The sequence below is a fragment of the Citrus sinensis genome, chromosome 8 (genome assembly GCF_022201045.2).
Source record: "Citrus sinensis cultivar Valencia sweet orange chromosome 8, DVS_A1.0, whole genome shotgun sequence".
NCBI classification, from domain to species: domain Eukaryota; kingdom Viridiplantae; phylum Streptophyta; class Magnoliopsida; order Sapindales; family Rutaceae; genus Citrus; species Citrus sinensis.
In genome coordinates this window covers 2,450,822-2,465,878 of record NC_068563.1, presented here as the reverse complement: position 1 = coordinate 2,465,878, position 15,057 = coordinate 2,450,822, and the positions used below count along the sequence as shown (strand labels likewise).

Genomic DNA, 15,057 nt, shown 5'->3' with positions numbered 1-15,057 from the left:
GATTTTCATCTAAGACAGCGAGGTTGCAAGACGAAATGAATTTGTATTTGAGTTATGAATTGGGATGATCTATAAGACTATAACCCAACTTGTATTCACACACATACATATACCATTTAATCTTTCCCCTAAAATCAAGTTTACGATTTTAGCCACTGAAAAGCCAGCGCTAAGAGAGTCTAGAACGAAATTTGAACTTCTTTTCTTTTAAATTAAAAAAAAAAAAAAATCTTTTCAAGAAAAGAAACAAGCAGCAAGGCCTCTTCTAAAAAATTACATGGGTAATTGCCAAATTTATGACATTTTCAAGTGTAAGCGGTGAGCGATGCCACGCTTAATCCATTCAAGAGACGACAAGACCAGAATCCCCACTTGTATTCACACGCATGCATATGCCAAAAAAAGGTCATTTTCTTCTGCTTCTTCTCATTAATAGTAACACTCTACAGTCTACACCAAAAAAAACCAGCTTAGATTACAGTAACTTTTTACTTGAAAAAGCAGGTGTGAACTTTCCCCAGCCTCCCTTCTCTGACTTTTTCACACTGCACCATAAAAGCTCCCTTTTTTTTTGGTTTTTTCAAAATAACATGAGTTGTCAAATCTGTTTAGCTTAATAAGGCAGAAACGAGGCAAAAACCATGTACATTAACTTTTGACACTATGGAAAAAGAAACAGATTCACTTCAACTGCTGCTGCTTTGTAATTGTTACCGCTGGTGCTCTTGCTGGTGATGAAACGTTGCTACCCATGGCAGGTGCCCAGAAATCAGCACCGTTGCTGTTCGCCACGTGTACGGTGCACGCCACGGGGACCAGACACAGTCCCTTGCTCTTCAAATCCTTTCTTGATTCTTCTCCTCCGTTTTCTCCGCCCTCCTGTTAATCAAAATTTCAGTAAAATTAAAAAGAAAAAAAAGGGCAATAAAATTAACAATATGAACAGTTGACAATTTGACCAAATCAAGTCACCATCACTGTAAGTGAGTGAAGTGAAAAACTCACTGGGAAATGATAAGTGGGACCCATAACAAATGGTCCACATTTTACTATGCATCAGGTGAAATTTATAATCAATTGCATGAAAATGGAAGCAGTGGAAGCAAAAATAAAGGAAAAATGTTTCCAAATTTTGGTTGCATGAGCAGTAGTGCGTACATGTTGGTGGTGTTGCAGGTACGGCGAGCACAGAACCTGAACCTGATCGTGCAGGAACCTGATATATCCCATCGCTTCATGCAGCACTGATGCTGTATCTGTCTGCATATGATTATTTTCATTTCAATTCCCCATAACCAACAAACACCACTCAAATTTTATCAATAGTTAATTAACTAAATAAAAAACTTTTTAACTTAATTAATTGCCTTCTAATTAACAAATTTTTGCACCTTGCCAAAGGGTGACACAAGTTGCTGCAATGCCGTGATTCGGTCACCTAGCTTCTCTTTCTTGGCCTTTGCATGGGCTGTAGATGATGGATTATCAGCAGCTTTTGTCTTTTTGCTGGTTCTCTGGCTTACCACTGGAGCTGTTGTGGTAGCTAAATTTGAGTGCGGAACAGATTCTTGGCCTGACCCATTTCTCTTTTTCTACAAGAAGATGAAGGGATGAACTGTTTTTCTTTTCTTTTTCTTCCCCTTTTTTAAAAATTTTATTAAGAAACCCCAAAGATGAAAACTTTACGAAAATACCAAACACTTACGGTAGATTTGGAGGGAGTATTTGCACTGCTGTTGTTACCAGAAGAAGCTGAAGAAGAATCACTACAAGTTATGCCAGATTTTGGAGTAGCAGCAGCAGTAGCCGTTGTTTCACCATACACAACAATATCACCATCATTTTGCTTATTATAGTCACCAAAGCAAAGCATTTTGGGAGGCTTTTCATTAGCAGAAAAAACAGAAGAACAAGCGTAGTTGTTAAAATCAAGACCCAAAACAACATCATCAGAGAACAACAACTGGGAGAAACTTGTAGTACTCCCTTGTTCGCCATCAAATCCTCCATTATCAGCCATCAAAAGCCACCAACCAAGGTCAACACAAAGGCCAAAAGCTTCAAGCTTTTGGTCTTTGTTGGTTTGCTTTGGTTTTAGTTTTTATGATGTGAATGTGACTATGTGAGATTGTGAGCGAGCATCAATAGTACAAGTGTAGTTGTTAAGTGTGTTAAGACTTGAGAGCAGCCGTTACAATGAGAGGTGTTCGGTTTTTTCAAGGCTTTGGTTTTCGGCTATTTTCAGTCAAACCCACCTGGCCCGAGAAAACCGTGGTTTAGCTCTCCAACGCGTTGTTGCTTCCATATGTAACCGATTTTTTTTCTTCTCTCTTTCTGTTAACTCACCCGCTCACCGACTCATTGAGTTTCACTTCCCAGGGTAATTTTAAGTTGTTAAGTTCTTGGAAAGAATAGAAAATATTTTTATTACATTTGCGGCAAATACGGAAAATAAAACCTCCCAAACGGAAGTACCTTTGTAGCGAGGGGTCCAAACTGGCAATTCGGAGAGCACCTTCTAAAATTTCATTCCCATTGGCCACTATTTAATTAAATGGTGGGATTAATTCACTTAAAAATTATCAAAAATTATTAATTAATCATTCAGTTAAACTTTGGAGCCATCCAATACGTATTAATAAGAGACGTGATCAAATTAATTAACATGATAAATATTGAAGTGTGATGACCTAAATTGTAACCCGTATCATATGTGAGACTATAATTGAACTTTTTATTATGTTCCTATTCATTATGATGATATAAAAGTGGTGTAACATATAAATTATAATTGTGATGAAAAAAATTATAATTATAAAATAAAATTTAATTGTGTGTATTAAATATAAATTTTAAATAATAATTTTAAAAAAATAATAATTTTTTTATTTAAATAATTGATTAAATTAAATTAATTGTTACAACACTAACTTCTATTATTCGTCAAACAATTGAATACTATAATTTTTAAGATACCCTTATCCAATCAGACTGTCAAATAAAAAACTCTTGAGTGTCGTCTTTTATTTCAGCTAATTCGTGGAATTAGCAGGACTGTTTACAGTCCGAGCGCAAACAATTAAAAAAGAGTAATGATACAGCCACAAACTCTTGTACAAACTTATTTTGTACAAACTGACTTGGCATTAATTCATTGGTTGAATGAAAATATAAATTAATAAAAACAAATCATGTGGGCCAAGTGATATTTAATTCAACCAATCTTATCATGTCACATCAGTTTGTACAAAATAAATTTGTACAAGAGTTTGTGGCTGTATCATTACTCATTAAAAAAACCAGAAAGATCAAAGGGGATGAAACCGTGGGCCCCATTGCCGCATGATCAAATCTTCGTCTGATGAGAGACGACGAAATCAGAGGGTTATCCGCACGCTTGGCACCGCGTGGTGAATTGGCAACTTTTGATCATTTGCATGTATTGGTAATTGGGGTAATGTACCATCTGTTTCAAATTTTGGACCCCTAAAATTTGACTGAGTCAACTCTTCCAGTTCAAATTTCAGATATTACCCTCACGATTCTGAAATTACTAAAAGTGATATCTATCTTATTAGATAAGATATAATCTGTAAAACGAGCTGGAGCTGTGAAGAAGCAGACAACATAGAGCAAGTGAAAAATCAACTTTTACCGCATCCCGTGACAATGAGTTTCCATGATTTTGGTTTAGCTGGCAAGTGAGTGTATAGTTTTCTCCATATATATATATAAAGAAATGAAAGACACGTGGACAAGCATGCCAATATTGTAAGGAAAGGAAGAGGGAGAGTGAGAGGTCCGGTCAGATTTTGGAATTCAGACATTTGTTTCTGCAACGTGTCGTATGGGATGTCGCGTATCCCGACACCTCGTTGGTCGTTGGCTCCGTTAATGTACGATGTCTCAACCTTCACCATCTCCAATGAACAAGCCTGGCACTACAACTATTCACGAGATTCTTTACAATCTTATACAAACTGAGATCCGGCCCAAACTGCCGACATTCCGCCCACGCTCGTACATAAGCAAATCCGAATGCCCCCCTTTGAAGCCTTCAAGCATCAAGTTTTAATAATTTCGAAAGCGAAGTAAGAGAGAACGTGTGAAATTCAGCGTACGTTAACCATGTCAACAAGTCCATATTGAGTTCATCGCTACAAGAAGAAAGCTATGCAAACAAGTCTACAGATGAATAGTGTTCAACTGAGTAACATGTAAAGGAATTAGAATCCGCAGCTTTAATACTTTTGGATCATAGATTCGACAGCGCGACAACTTGATACTGGGAATTTTTCATGGTAACAGCCTTAATTTGTTAAATTCTTAACCTCTCCTAGGAATGCCGGCAAACGAGTAGGTTTAAAAAGTTAATGACATCTATAATAGATACCAAGATGTTTTCAAAATCAATTACAGTATAGTAACACTCTATACAGGAATAACTTCCATATAGTCAGTTATAAATAATAATAAATTTACACTTTATAATAAGTTATTAATATTTCTACATCCCGATTGAAAGAACTTGCCTCCAGATAGCAGTAATTACCAGTGTGTTGCAAAAAATATATGTTGTTTTACATTATAGGCTTGAGATGTAATAAAATATTTTTTTTTCTAAAATTGTTCTAAACAATGATTTATTTTAGGATGACTTTGCATATTCCCAACACTACATACATGTATGTACAAACTTTTTAAAACTTCATCTATCTTTTTTATCAATGCCTATATATTGGATTTGACATGCTTCATTAAATAATTATTAATGTAGCGTATATTTTATCTCTATATCACTTGCACTAAGAATAACTAAATCAAAATAATAATTTTTGTACCCATACCTCGATTAAATTATAACCTCATAGTAAAAATAATAATTTGATCCGAACATTATGACTATAAAGAAGTTTTACTGTATAAACAATGTTGCTTTGAGCTTTACAAAGGTGCCCAAAAATAAGTGTTAACCAATGACAACATTAGTGCTTCAAACAAATTATCCAAAAGAAAAATGATCCTTTGGAAGTGTGAACATCAATGATTCTACCCTCCAATAGCATTAACCAGGCTGAAGCTGTTATCGGCACACCATCATTTGCCAATAATCTACACTTCCCAGGATGATCATCTGCCGGGCAATAACCTATTGACAGTTACTAATTATAGTATTCCGTGCATTTCATCTCCATCTGATTCTAGCAAAATTCACATCCTAAACCCCACAGTTTAGCATTGAAAGTTCCTGGAAAGAGAAACCATGGAAATAACTATCTAAAATGAAACCGTAATGGCAAACAAACAGTTTTTTGTAACCTATGTGAAACTATATGTTTCAGATAATCCTAAACCTGACGGATGACTCCTTTTTCTGAGATACCAAAATATTGGATTTGGCTAAGTTGATTCTTAGGAATCTCGAATTAGACCATTTGTACTACTTCACCAAAAGAAGCTTATCCAATGTCGTCCGTACGGATACTCAAATTCCCTGGAGAAGATGGCGAAATCAGTCTTGACAAATTGTCAATTCTCGGCAAAAGATAAATAGAACGTGACAGCAGCTCCCGACATCGGCATCAATTCAAGGAACTAAATTAACTACCCCAACCAAAAAAAGAAAAAAAAAACTGACATTATTAAACAAATTATATAGAGCGTAATAAAGCAATAATATGTTGCATATTGAGGTTTGTGGCAACCAGCGTGATAATAAAAAAGCAAACTTTATTGTAGTACAATTAGTTGCGCATAAAGCTTCCTGTGCATGAAACGCATTTAGTCTGCGAATTGCAGCAGATAGAAAGCAAGACTATTCCGGTCGATTGCAGGAAACTGCACTCCATTTACTGCATTACCAAATTTTCAATTTATTCTTAAACATTACGCAAGCTATCAAACCCAAAATCTATAAAATATCACGTTTAGCAAAGCAAGAAGACAAAATCAAGAACGTCACTACTCATTTAGCCATTAGAACAAACATCTTGTAGGCATGCTTTAACCGCAACATATGTCCTTCAACTTATCAGCGGCTGATTCTTCTACCTTATACTGCATTCGCAAGAAAACGACAAATGGGTCATCAAAAACTCGAAAATCAATCAATATACACGTATACATAAGCACTTATAAGTACATACTATGTAAAAAAAAAAGTGAGTATATATGAATCGAGCACCTTGTTGAGGACCCAGATGGAGTGATTATAAGCTCTGTGGAAGAGCTCGTCGAGGGAGCTGGCATCGTTGGCGTCAACTTCTCTATAGTTGACGAAGTTTTCGCGGGCGTATTTGGCATAATAAGGTCTCGTGTCTTTTGGCAAACGCCGAATCAGCCTCAGAACGGTAGCGTACGCTCGCAACGCTTTGTCCATTTTCTGTTCCAATAGCAGAGCACAGCAATCCCGTGGCTTTTACAAGTTTGAGGCGTCTCTGTTTCTTTGTTTCGATCGATTGGGCCAGAACCAGCAAGGTTGCTGCGTTAAGCTAGCCCAACATTGAGGCCCAATTCATTATTTTGTCCATTTCTTTGCCATTTGGTTGATTTTCCTTGTATCAAAATAAAATTATGTTAAATTTACTTATATCTCCCGATTGTCTAAATTCATAAAATTATAACATAACTATTTTCCCAAACGTATTTAATAAGGCGAGATCAATTTTATAGTAAATATTTACAAGATCGGAATGAGTATCTTGAAGATTCAAGCTCTTGTCCTTCAAGTTGGAGGGTTCTTCTTCTTCTTTTTTATTATATTTTTTCACCAAAAAAAATATAAAATTTGATTTAATTTGTATAGATAATCATAATAAATATTTAAATAAAGGAAAATTATCATTGCACCACATTTGTTTTGCCTTATATTCATCCAACCACCATAAAATTCTAATATAATCTCCGCACCACCTTTTTTTTTAAATTTGTATTAATTAGCCACTTTTGTAGTAACACCGTTAAATAATTTAAACGAAACGATAATTTTACCTCTAAATAAATTAAAAAATTATTTTATTTTATAAAATCTTTGAAAAATAAAAAAATTATAATTATAAAAATACTCCTAAATTTAATTAAAAAATAAATACATTGATACTGCATTCCCTCGTTTTGACGGGAGTTATTTTAGGAAAGTCCCTTGAGACCATTTTATTGCTTTATTACACTCTATATAATTTGTTTAATAATGTAAGCTAATCCCTTGAGATTAGCCTGTTTCAGTGCATCATGTGTCCAGAGAGACGAATTTTGCTGCTGACTTCCTTGCGAGAAGGGCTCTCATTCTTCCCCTTGAGTTCCACCTATTTAATCTACCTCCCTTAGGAGTGAATTTTTGGTTGTTTAATGATGTCCTAGAGACTGCGTACCCTCATTTTGCTAGGGTCCTTTTGTAACAAAAAAAAAAGAAAAAAAAAGTACAAACACCTTGTAATATAATTAAATCCCTACATAGGAACCGAAGAGCAACACCAGTGCAGTGAAATATTTGCAGGAGACAAAACAAAATCAAGTTAATAGTCATTTTTTCAAATTAATTTTTGCACGAATGCAATTTAATATCAAACCCCTCTTGAATTGCAATGTGAGTGTTTTTCTTCTTTTAATTTTTTTTTTTTTTAAATTAACTTCAATGTGAGTGTGATTTGAACTTAAGAATCATTTTTCCAGTGCCAATGTAAATGATTTTTATATAGCAAAATGCATTTCGTGGTACATAGTTTTCCAACACCAAACCCAGAAGCGAATTAGCAGATGTTCCGCACATTGAGTCATACTGGCATCACATATTCATAGCTTGTCACATGAATGTTCGACTGCCGCCTTTTGCTACAGTTCTCGCTGACCATTAATGCTCAATCTTCTTGCCACACACATTAATTACATCAACTGCCAAACCATTTCAATCCAACTTTCTTAAGAAACCAAAACCTGTGTTTATGGCGTTTGTTGAAGCACGTTTCATTAATTGTTGTACAAAACTTAGCCACACTCGAAGTATCAAAATTGCTATTCGCTGCTTTGAAGTTCCGGCCTTCCAGTCTTCACAAGACTTCTATTAAATTGAGATTTGAGAAAGAAGAAACTGAACATCTGATAATCGCTATTGATTGTTTTTTAGAATTTTCCTATTTTGGCTTTCTTTCAAATGAAAGATGATACATCTACTTAATCAAAAAGTAAAAATAGTGATATATTATTTACAAAAATGGAGGAAAAAAAAAACGAAGATTTTACAAGCAAGTCAACTTTTAGATTTATAAATATTTATAAATATGATTGCAAGCAAATTTGCTAACTTTACGGTTCCAATAATTATTATAAATAATGTTAGAAAACGGAGAGAAACTTAACAGTGCCATTTAATGATATTGTTCCCCATTACATGAGCAACATTGCTTAGTAATTAAATTGTTACCATACATATTACGAACAGATTTTTAATATTAGTAATTTTTCTTTTAAATCACCATTCGGCTGAGAATTTATACATAAAATGAGGAAGTAGATTTTTTTCCCAAAGATAAAAAAAAAAAAAACGTATTATAACTAGGGTTAATTCCGTCCTGCCCCCAAATGTTTCAACATATTCCACCGCGCACCTATATGTTTCAACAATACTCAATCCACACCCAAATCTGTTAATTTGACCGTTTATTCTAACGGTCAAAGGATAAATTTGAAAGTTCATGCCCTAAATATTATTTGATAATGATAAATTAAATTTATTTGATAAATTAATTGATGGGATTATTATTAATTACCTTTAATTAAGAATTTTTAATGTAAATATTAATTATTGGATTAATATTTTATCTCATTTCCTAATTCATGATTAGGGGGATTTTAGACATTTCATTCACTTTCAAATTGTTCCGTTAAAAGTAACGGTCAAATTAACCGAATTGGGTGCGCAGTAGAAAATGTCGAAAAGTTTGAGTGCACAGTAAAAAATGTTGAAAAATTTGGGGGTTGGGTGGGAATAACCCTTATAACTATTTAAAAACTTGTTTCACAATTAATTTGCGCAGAATGTGTGCTTTCTTAAACAAAGTCCTCCACCCAGTTTATGCTATCTCATTGTGCCACGACTGTTTTCCACTAAATTTTTAGTAAATTAAATGAAATATGTAATTGAAGATAAATAAACAATTTTGTGAGCTACACATACAATTCATGCAGAACCTTTCGTAATATCTGATTAATTTCATTTTTGTTCAGTATTTTAATTTTATGTGATTCAAAATTGAACATGCAAAAATCCAACACATATAAGCCGCAGATCAGAAGCCGTCGAAATTCCACGTCCCACATTTACTACAATCCATGCAAACATCCCAACATTAAACCGTCAAATCTCTTAACCTCCAGGACAAGAAAATGAAGGAATTGAAGAAAGAAAGTGAGAGAAAATGAGCCGTCATTAATGTACCTACAGATGAATCCCACATGTCACAAATTAAAACCACTAGTTTTGTAATTTCCATTACGTGGCTCGTGTTACTTCCAAGTTGGCGAATCTATTATCACTCATTTTCATTATAAAACTACAAGAATCTCAAGGATCTACTCTTCACGTACATTTTCCCATCAACTAAACACCCCCATCAACGAAAGAATGTTGGATATTTGGTCGTGGATATGTGAGCTCCCCTACTCAGACGAGTGGGCCGAGTCAGACTCACCATTCATACTTACACTAGCGAGCTCCTCTGCGAGTAAAAAGAACACAACTCGGGAGATTCAACTCAGAGCTGAGCGGACGTTCATGTCCGAAGCCGACGTTTCGTTGACTTTCAGTGTGTGCATAGAGGGCTTTGAATCTTTAGAGCCTCAAAAGACTATGTGGGTCTCTGACACGTGTCTTCTTTCTTCAGAGAAACCGTTTCTCCCGCTGGTACTCCAGCTTCTCCAAGAAATCATCACCCGTTCACCCCCGGCTCACGATAGCTCTTGTCCCCGTTCTCAGCTTCAGAAGCTCAAACCCGAACCCATATCATGGATCATGGACTCTCATTCGCCCGAATCTTTCTCAAGTTTTTTCAATTTACTGTTCCTCACACGCTTGTTTTGGTCATGTGCATGTGACGCTCCTAGTGTGGTTGGCTCTTTCTACTTCAACTCGGTATTGTCTCCCAACATCGAAGCATTAGCGTGCAACCATGCGCCTGTACTGCGAACCTTTTTGGAAACCGTAGGAGTGGATGCAGAGCTTTCCTTTACGCGCACCCTCGGGTACATCACAGCAAAATTGTTGATTTTAAGGGAGGTGGGCGTAGGATTACAGACGATAGCACCGTTGCCAGATCAGCAGCTTGGACTTTCTTACGCCGCGGAGGCACACGGGTTTTGGATTCTAAAGGGCTACGCGCCGGTGTCCGCCATGAAAGTCACGCGTTCCAACGAACATAACGGCAAGTTTCCTATCATTGAAGCCAAAGAATCAGTGCTGCGTTACGCCTTGGCGCACCAACAGCTTGAGGCGGTCATTCAGTTGGAATATTCAGTTGTATTCCACGATGGGTATATTCAGGTGAACGCACGTGTCGATAATCTACGCTTCCACGTAGCGAAACTAGGGTTTAAAAGAAATGACGACATGGAGTTCAACGAAGAGAGGCATTTCCCGTCGAGGGTACGAGTTTGGGTCGGCCCAGAGGTGGGGTCCACTTACGTGGCCGGGATGACGTTAGGCCGGTCAACGAACAACGGCGAGAGGGAAGTAGAAACGCAGAGGATTTTGAAGGGCAATTACGGAAACACAAAGATTCCAAAGGTGAAAGCTCGGGCGAGGATGACGACAAAGACAAGGATGAGAAACTGGAGGTGGGATCAGGACGTTGAGGGAAACGCTGCCGTTTTTGACGCGGTCTTGTGTGATAACACGACTGGTCAGGAACTTGCCACGCGGAAATGTGATAATAATGGTGATGGTGGTAGTAGTAGTTTTAGGAATAGATACTCGGGAGCGAATAGGCCGTTTACGAAGAGTGGTGGGTTGGTATTCGGTAGAGATGAGTATGGAGAAGGGGTGACGTGGAGATTGAGTAGAGAAATGGAAGGGAGTGTGTTGAAGTGGAGAATTGGAGGGCAAATTTGGTTGAGTTATTGGCCTAATAATGTGAAGAGTTCATATTTTGAGACTAGGTGTATTGATTGGTGTGATGAGGTTGATTTGCCTTTGATTGCTGGAAAATATCCGAGCTAGAGAAGGAAAACAAAGAAGCTATATATCTTGTAAATTAAAGATATGTATTATATATATGTGTGATTTCATCATAACTCTTCAAAGTTCTTAGTATGATTTATGAATATTGCCTATGTTAAGCAAATAATTGTTGCCTTGCACGCACATCTTCTACACATTCAAACAAATGAATGCATATATAGTCCAAACAAACCCTGAAAATAATTCATACAACAACATAAGAACAGCCACTGCTAGCTCTGTTCACTAATTAACTATTATTAGAAGGGCGAATATACGAAATCACAGCAAACGCAGCCTGAATCGTGGTGAGTATCAGAAGAAAGATGGCAGCGAGCACTGAAATGCCCGACCATGGAGAGTCAAAATACTTGTGCCTAAGGCTCGCCCATCTGACATGCCAATCATTCCAATAGTACTCATTCACGTCCTCAATTAACTTGGACAGATAGCTCCTCCTTATTTCAAACGCCACGTCTTTCCCCACATTAGTAAAGAAACAAGCAACTTCCTCATCAGTACCGAAAAAATTTTCAATAATTTTGTGGTCAGAGAGGAACCCTGCATCAGTTGGCGTGTGAATCAGACCCCCCAGGAAAGTAGTATAATCAGTTATGTACTTGGGGCAGTGACCATAGCATTGTTCGAAAGCAACACAATTGAGAAAAAAAGAGCTAATAAAGTCATCCATTGGTAATGGTGGGATCCTGAGAATTCCGTTGGTGAATTTGATGTCCAAGAAGCTGTCTTTGTTGTTCCTTGTCTTGAACTTAATTCCGGCTCGGTGAAGCTTCTCCGCCGGCTGAACGAACCGGAGGAATGTGTCCCTTCTTTCATCTCTGGGCCTTTCTCGATTATCCGTAGGGCAAAAGCTCAAACGAACTAAATCGAGCAAATGTTTCCCATCAAAAGTGCTTGCTTTGTCTAGGACTGAAGCTGGCCTTTCCAGCATGTAGCTGAAGAATTTCAAAGTGAGCCAAGCTAAAGAGATTCCGGAATTCAATGCTAATATATCGAACAAGGATTGAAGAACTCGGAAGGGAATTTGGTTTTCTAGCTTGAGAAGATCACGCATAAGAAAGGGGATAATCCAATTCATTTTAAAGATTGGATCATTCGGGTCTTTATCAACCAACCTGGTGAATTTGCAAAATAGCTCAATGATAAAGCATCCGTCAAGAACCATCATTTCAACAAAGTCATGGCTTGTGAACTCATTAGTCTCTGAGTAGCACTCTCTTATATTCATCTCTAAATTAGCCACAGCTCGGAAGCAGAGGCTGAGGGTTCCACTGGGGTCTTGTTTTCGACTGAGAAGATGGCGAAGGAATCGCCATTTGTGCTCTTCAATCATCATGAGGTGTTCTTGGCCATGATGATAAGGGCCAATGGAGACTATGCGGGGCTTGTAAGCTTTCTCATTGATCTCAACAAGGCTTTGAGGGACTCTGAAGATGCAACAAGAGCTGCTACCGGCTGTCTCGCTTAATAATTTTGGCATCCTGTCGATTTTTCTTTGCATCTGGCTTAGCCAATTGTGCCATTCTGCTTCTCCTGCCCTTGTTGCCCTTGCATGATCATGTTTGCCCCTGGTGTGATTCAAGTGACTTTCCATGATTAGATTTGTTGGAGGATTTGGAATTATACTAATGCTTGAAAATAAAAAAATGAATCTATTTATGCAGACTAAATAGTGCTGGCGGCTGTGTGGTTTATAGGAAAAGAAGATGAGCAAGATATTATTTTAATACAATGTTTATGTCTTTGTAGCGCATTGAAGTTCGCTTCTTTTTTTTTCCCCCCTTTAATCAATATATGATTTATTAAATGCGCTTGTTGGCTGAGCACTTATGGAGAAGCGAAAATTGATAAGTAATTTAATGACAAATTATATAAAGAGTTGGGTTATGTTGGAAGTGTTCTAAGATAAAGTATATCTTCATAACTACACAATTAAATTATAACGTTTTTTTTTATTATTTTACGTGTGTGATTGTGATATGTGCGTTACTTTAAAATAGTACCCATTGTCAATTACACGTTTCACTTCATGACAGCTTAGAAAAATTATATTAATTTGTTTCAAAATAAATGCACCTACCTACCCACTAGTAGCTCGAACTGACGTACAACTTTCACACACACATATAATTTGCAATCGTGAAAATCAAAGTTGGTTGATGTGAATGGTTCGACACTCTCACTCCTTAAGAGAGATTAGGGGTTTAAGCCTACTTTCGTATAGAGTCACCACTTTAGCCAGCACTTTACCCCTTATGAACCGACCCGGTGCGAGCCGGTATTAATTTGAGTTGTGGTACATACTTAAAGGTACCTCTTATAGTTGAGATCCACCCAAGACCACTTCATAATTCAGATAAAAAATAATAATTTACCATCGTGAAAATGTCTCAAAATTTCATGTATTTTTTAGTTGAGGATAAATTATGTAGGCAAACTATTTAATAATAAAAAAATTGTTTCTTAAACTTTTCAAAAACATTTGAAAAACTTAATTAATGCCAGTCATTTTGTGTCTGTTGAAAGATGATGATGCTATTATTGTATATGGTTACTAATAATCCACCTCACTGAACACGGGGTCATGAATACATGACTCCGACCACCAAAGTCAATTTTTTTTTTGTTTTTTTAGTCGGGCAATTATTGCATTCTTTCCCAGTTATTGCTAAGAGGGTCCGGAGAAAAATTAATTTTAAATACAAAATATTTGTCAGTGACTCAAAGAACCAACCTTAAGACAAATTTTTCATGGCCGAAGGTGTCGGTAAGAACTTTTTCATGATCTGAGTGAGAAGTTAAAGTAGTGATTAATATACTTCTAATTTTAAGATTATCAAGGAAAAATATTTTATCTATCAATGATTTGGACTAAATTCTTCTTTTTCCTTGATTTGCTTAAGGAACTTCATTGGTTGAGCTTTAGGCATGGTATTTGTAAAAGATACTTCAATTTGTGAGAATTTTTACTGAAAGAAACAGATGATTAGGAGTCTTGTTTTGGTATTTTGACAAGAAATTGGTCAAAATTAGTTTAAGGATTGGATTTTTTTTTTTTTTTTACTGACTATGATAATCAGACTATAACTTATATTACATGGTACTATTACTGATATTTACAATCAAACTATAACTCATATTCACATAAAAATATTACTGAGATTAGTTTTATATATTACAATTGATGAATAAATCAAAGCCCCCACAATATTTTTGTGGGACTTGAACAGCTGACAATCACTCCACCTTTGATTAAGATTCATTTCTCTCTCTTTCTCTCTCTCTTTTTATTTTTTATTTAGTTCAACAGCAACCTAATTTCTTCTTCACTTATGTAAGCAGAGGTTGAACCTCAAAATCTCACATTTTCAATACAAGAGATTTACTATTTCGGTTGGATAGCACCTGCCATTTCTCTTCCATTTGGGTCTCTATTTATAGAAAAAAAAAAAAAAAAAAACCCTCAAAGTTTGGCAATGGCCATGATCACGATTGCCCCTCCTGGGATTCAAGTGTCTTTCCATGATTAGACGTTTTTGAGGATTTGGATATATACTGATGCTTGAAAATAAAAAATGAACCTATTCATGCAGACTAAATATTGCTGGCAGCCGTGTGATTTCTAGGAAAAGAGGATGAGCAAGATATTATTTTAATACAATGTTTGTCTCTTTGTAGCGCATTGCAGTTGACTTTTTTTTTTAATCTTTAATCTATATATTGATAAGTAATTTAATGAAAAATTATATAAATTGCAGGTAAACCTTTCACTTCATGACGGCCTAAACAAATAAGATTGACCGGTTTAAAATTCATGCAACCCATCT

General features: G+C 36.1%; 4 protein-coding genes across 5 annotated transcripts; 1 reads left to right on the top strand and 3 right to left on the bottom strand.

Moving 5' to 3' along the window:
- Positions 1-393: 393 nt before the first annotated feature.
- On the bottom strand, positions 394-2,285 carry LOC102624532 (transcription factor bHLH113). 2 transcript variants are annotated; one of them, XM_006486913.4, is made up of 4 exons: positions 1,706-2,276; positions 1,392-1,592; positions 1,159-1,260; positions 394-879 (listed from the first exon to the last, which is right to left on the bottom strand). In XM_006486913.4, the coding sequence occupies exons 1-4, from the start codon at positions 2,018-2,020 to the stop codon at positions 682-684; spliced, it is 816 nt and encodes a 271-aa protein (XP_006486976.2). In that variant the 5' UTR covers positions 2,021-2,276; the 3' UTR covers positions 394-681. The 2 variants fall into 2 exon arrangements, with proteins under 2 accessions (XP_006486976.2, XP_024957588.2); XM_025101820.2 differs by lacking the exon at positions 1,159-1,260 and having other exon boundaries at positions 1,706-2,285.
- A 3,428-nt stretch (positions 2,286-5,713) lies between these two features.
- Positions 5,714-6,427, bottom strand: LOC102624244 (LYR motif-containing protein At3g19508). Its single transcript, XM_006486912.4, has 2 exons — positions 6,185-6,427; positions 5,714-6,057 (listed from the first exon to the last, which is right to left on the bottom strand). The coding sequence occupies exons 1-2, from the start codon at positions 6,377-6,379 to the stop codon at positions 6,004-6,006; spliced, it is 249 nt and encodes an 82-aa protein (XP_006486975.1). The 5' UTR covers positions 6,380-6,427; the 3' UTR covers positions 5,714-6,003.
- A 3,146-nt stretch (positions 6,428-9,573) lies between these two features.
- On the top strand, positions 9,574-11,283 carry LOC107178087 (uncharacterized). The gene has a single exon (XM_015532876.3). The coding sequence runs from the start codon at positions 9,620-9,622 to the stop codon at positions 11,207-11,209; it is 1,590 nt and encodes a 529-aa protein (XP_015388362.2). The 5' UTR covers positions 9,574-9,619; the 3' UTR covers positions 11,210-11,283.
- Positions 11,284-11,423: 140 nt separating this feature from the next.
- LOC102623964 (UPF0481 protein At3g47200-like) lies at positions 11,424-13,027 on the bottom strand. Its single transcript, XM_052431710.1, has one exon. The coding sequence runs from the start codon at positions 12,822-12,824 to the stop codon at positions 11,460-11,462; it is 1,365 nt and encodes a 454-aa protein (XP_052287670.1). The 5' UTR covers positions 12,825-13,027; the 3' UTR covers positions 11,424-11,459.
- Between the last annotated feature and the right edge of the window lie 2,030 nt (positions 13,028-15,057).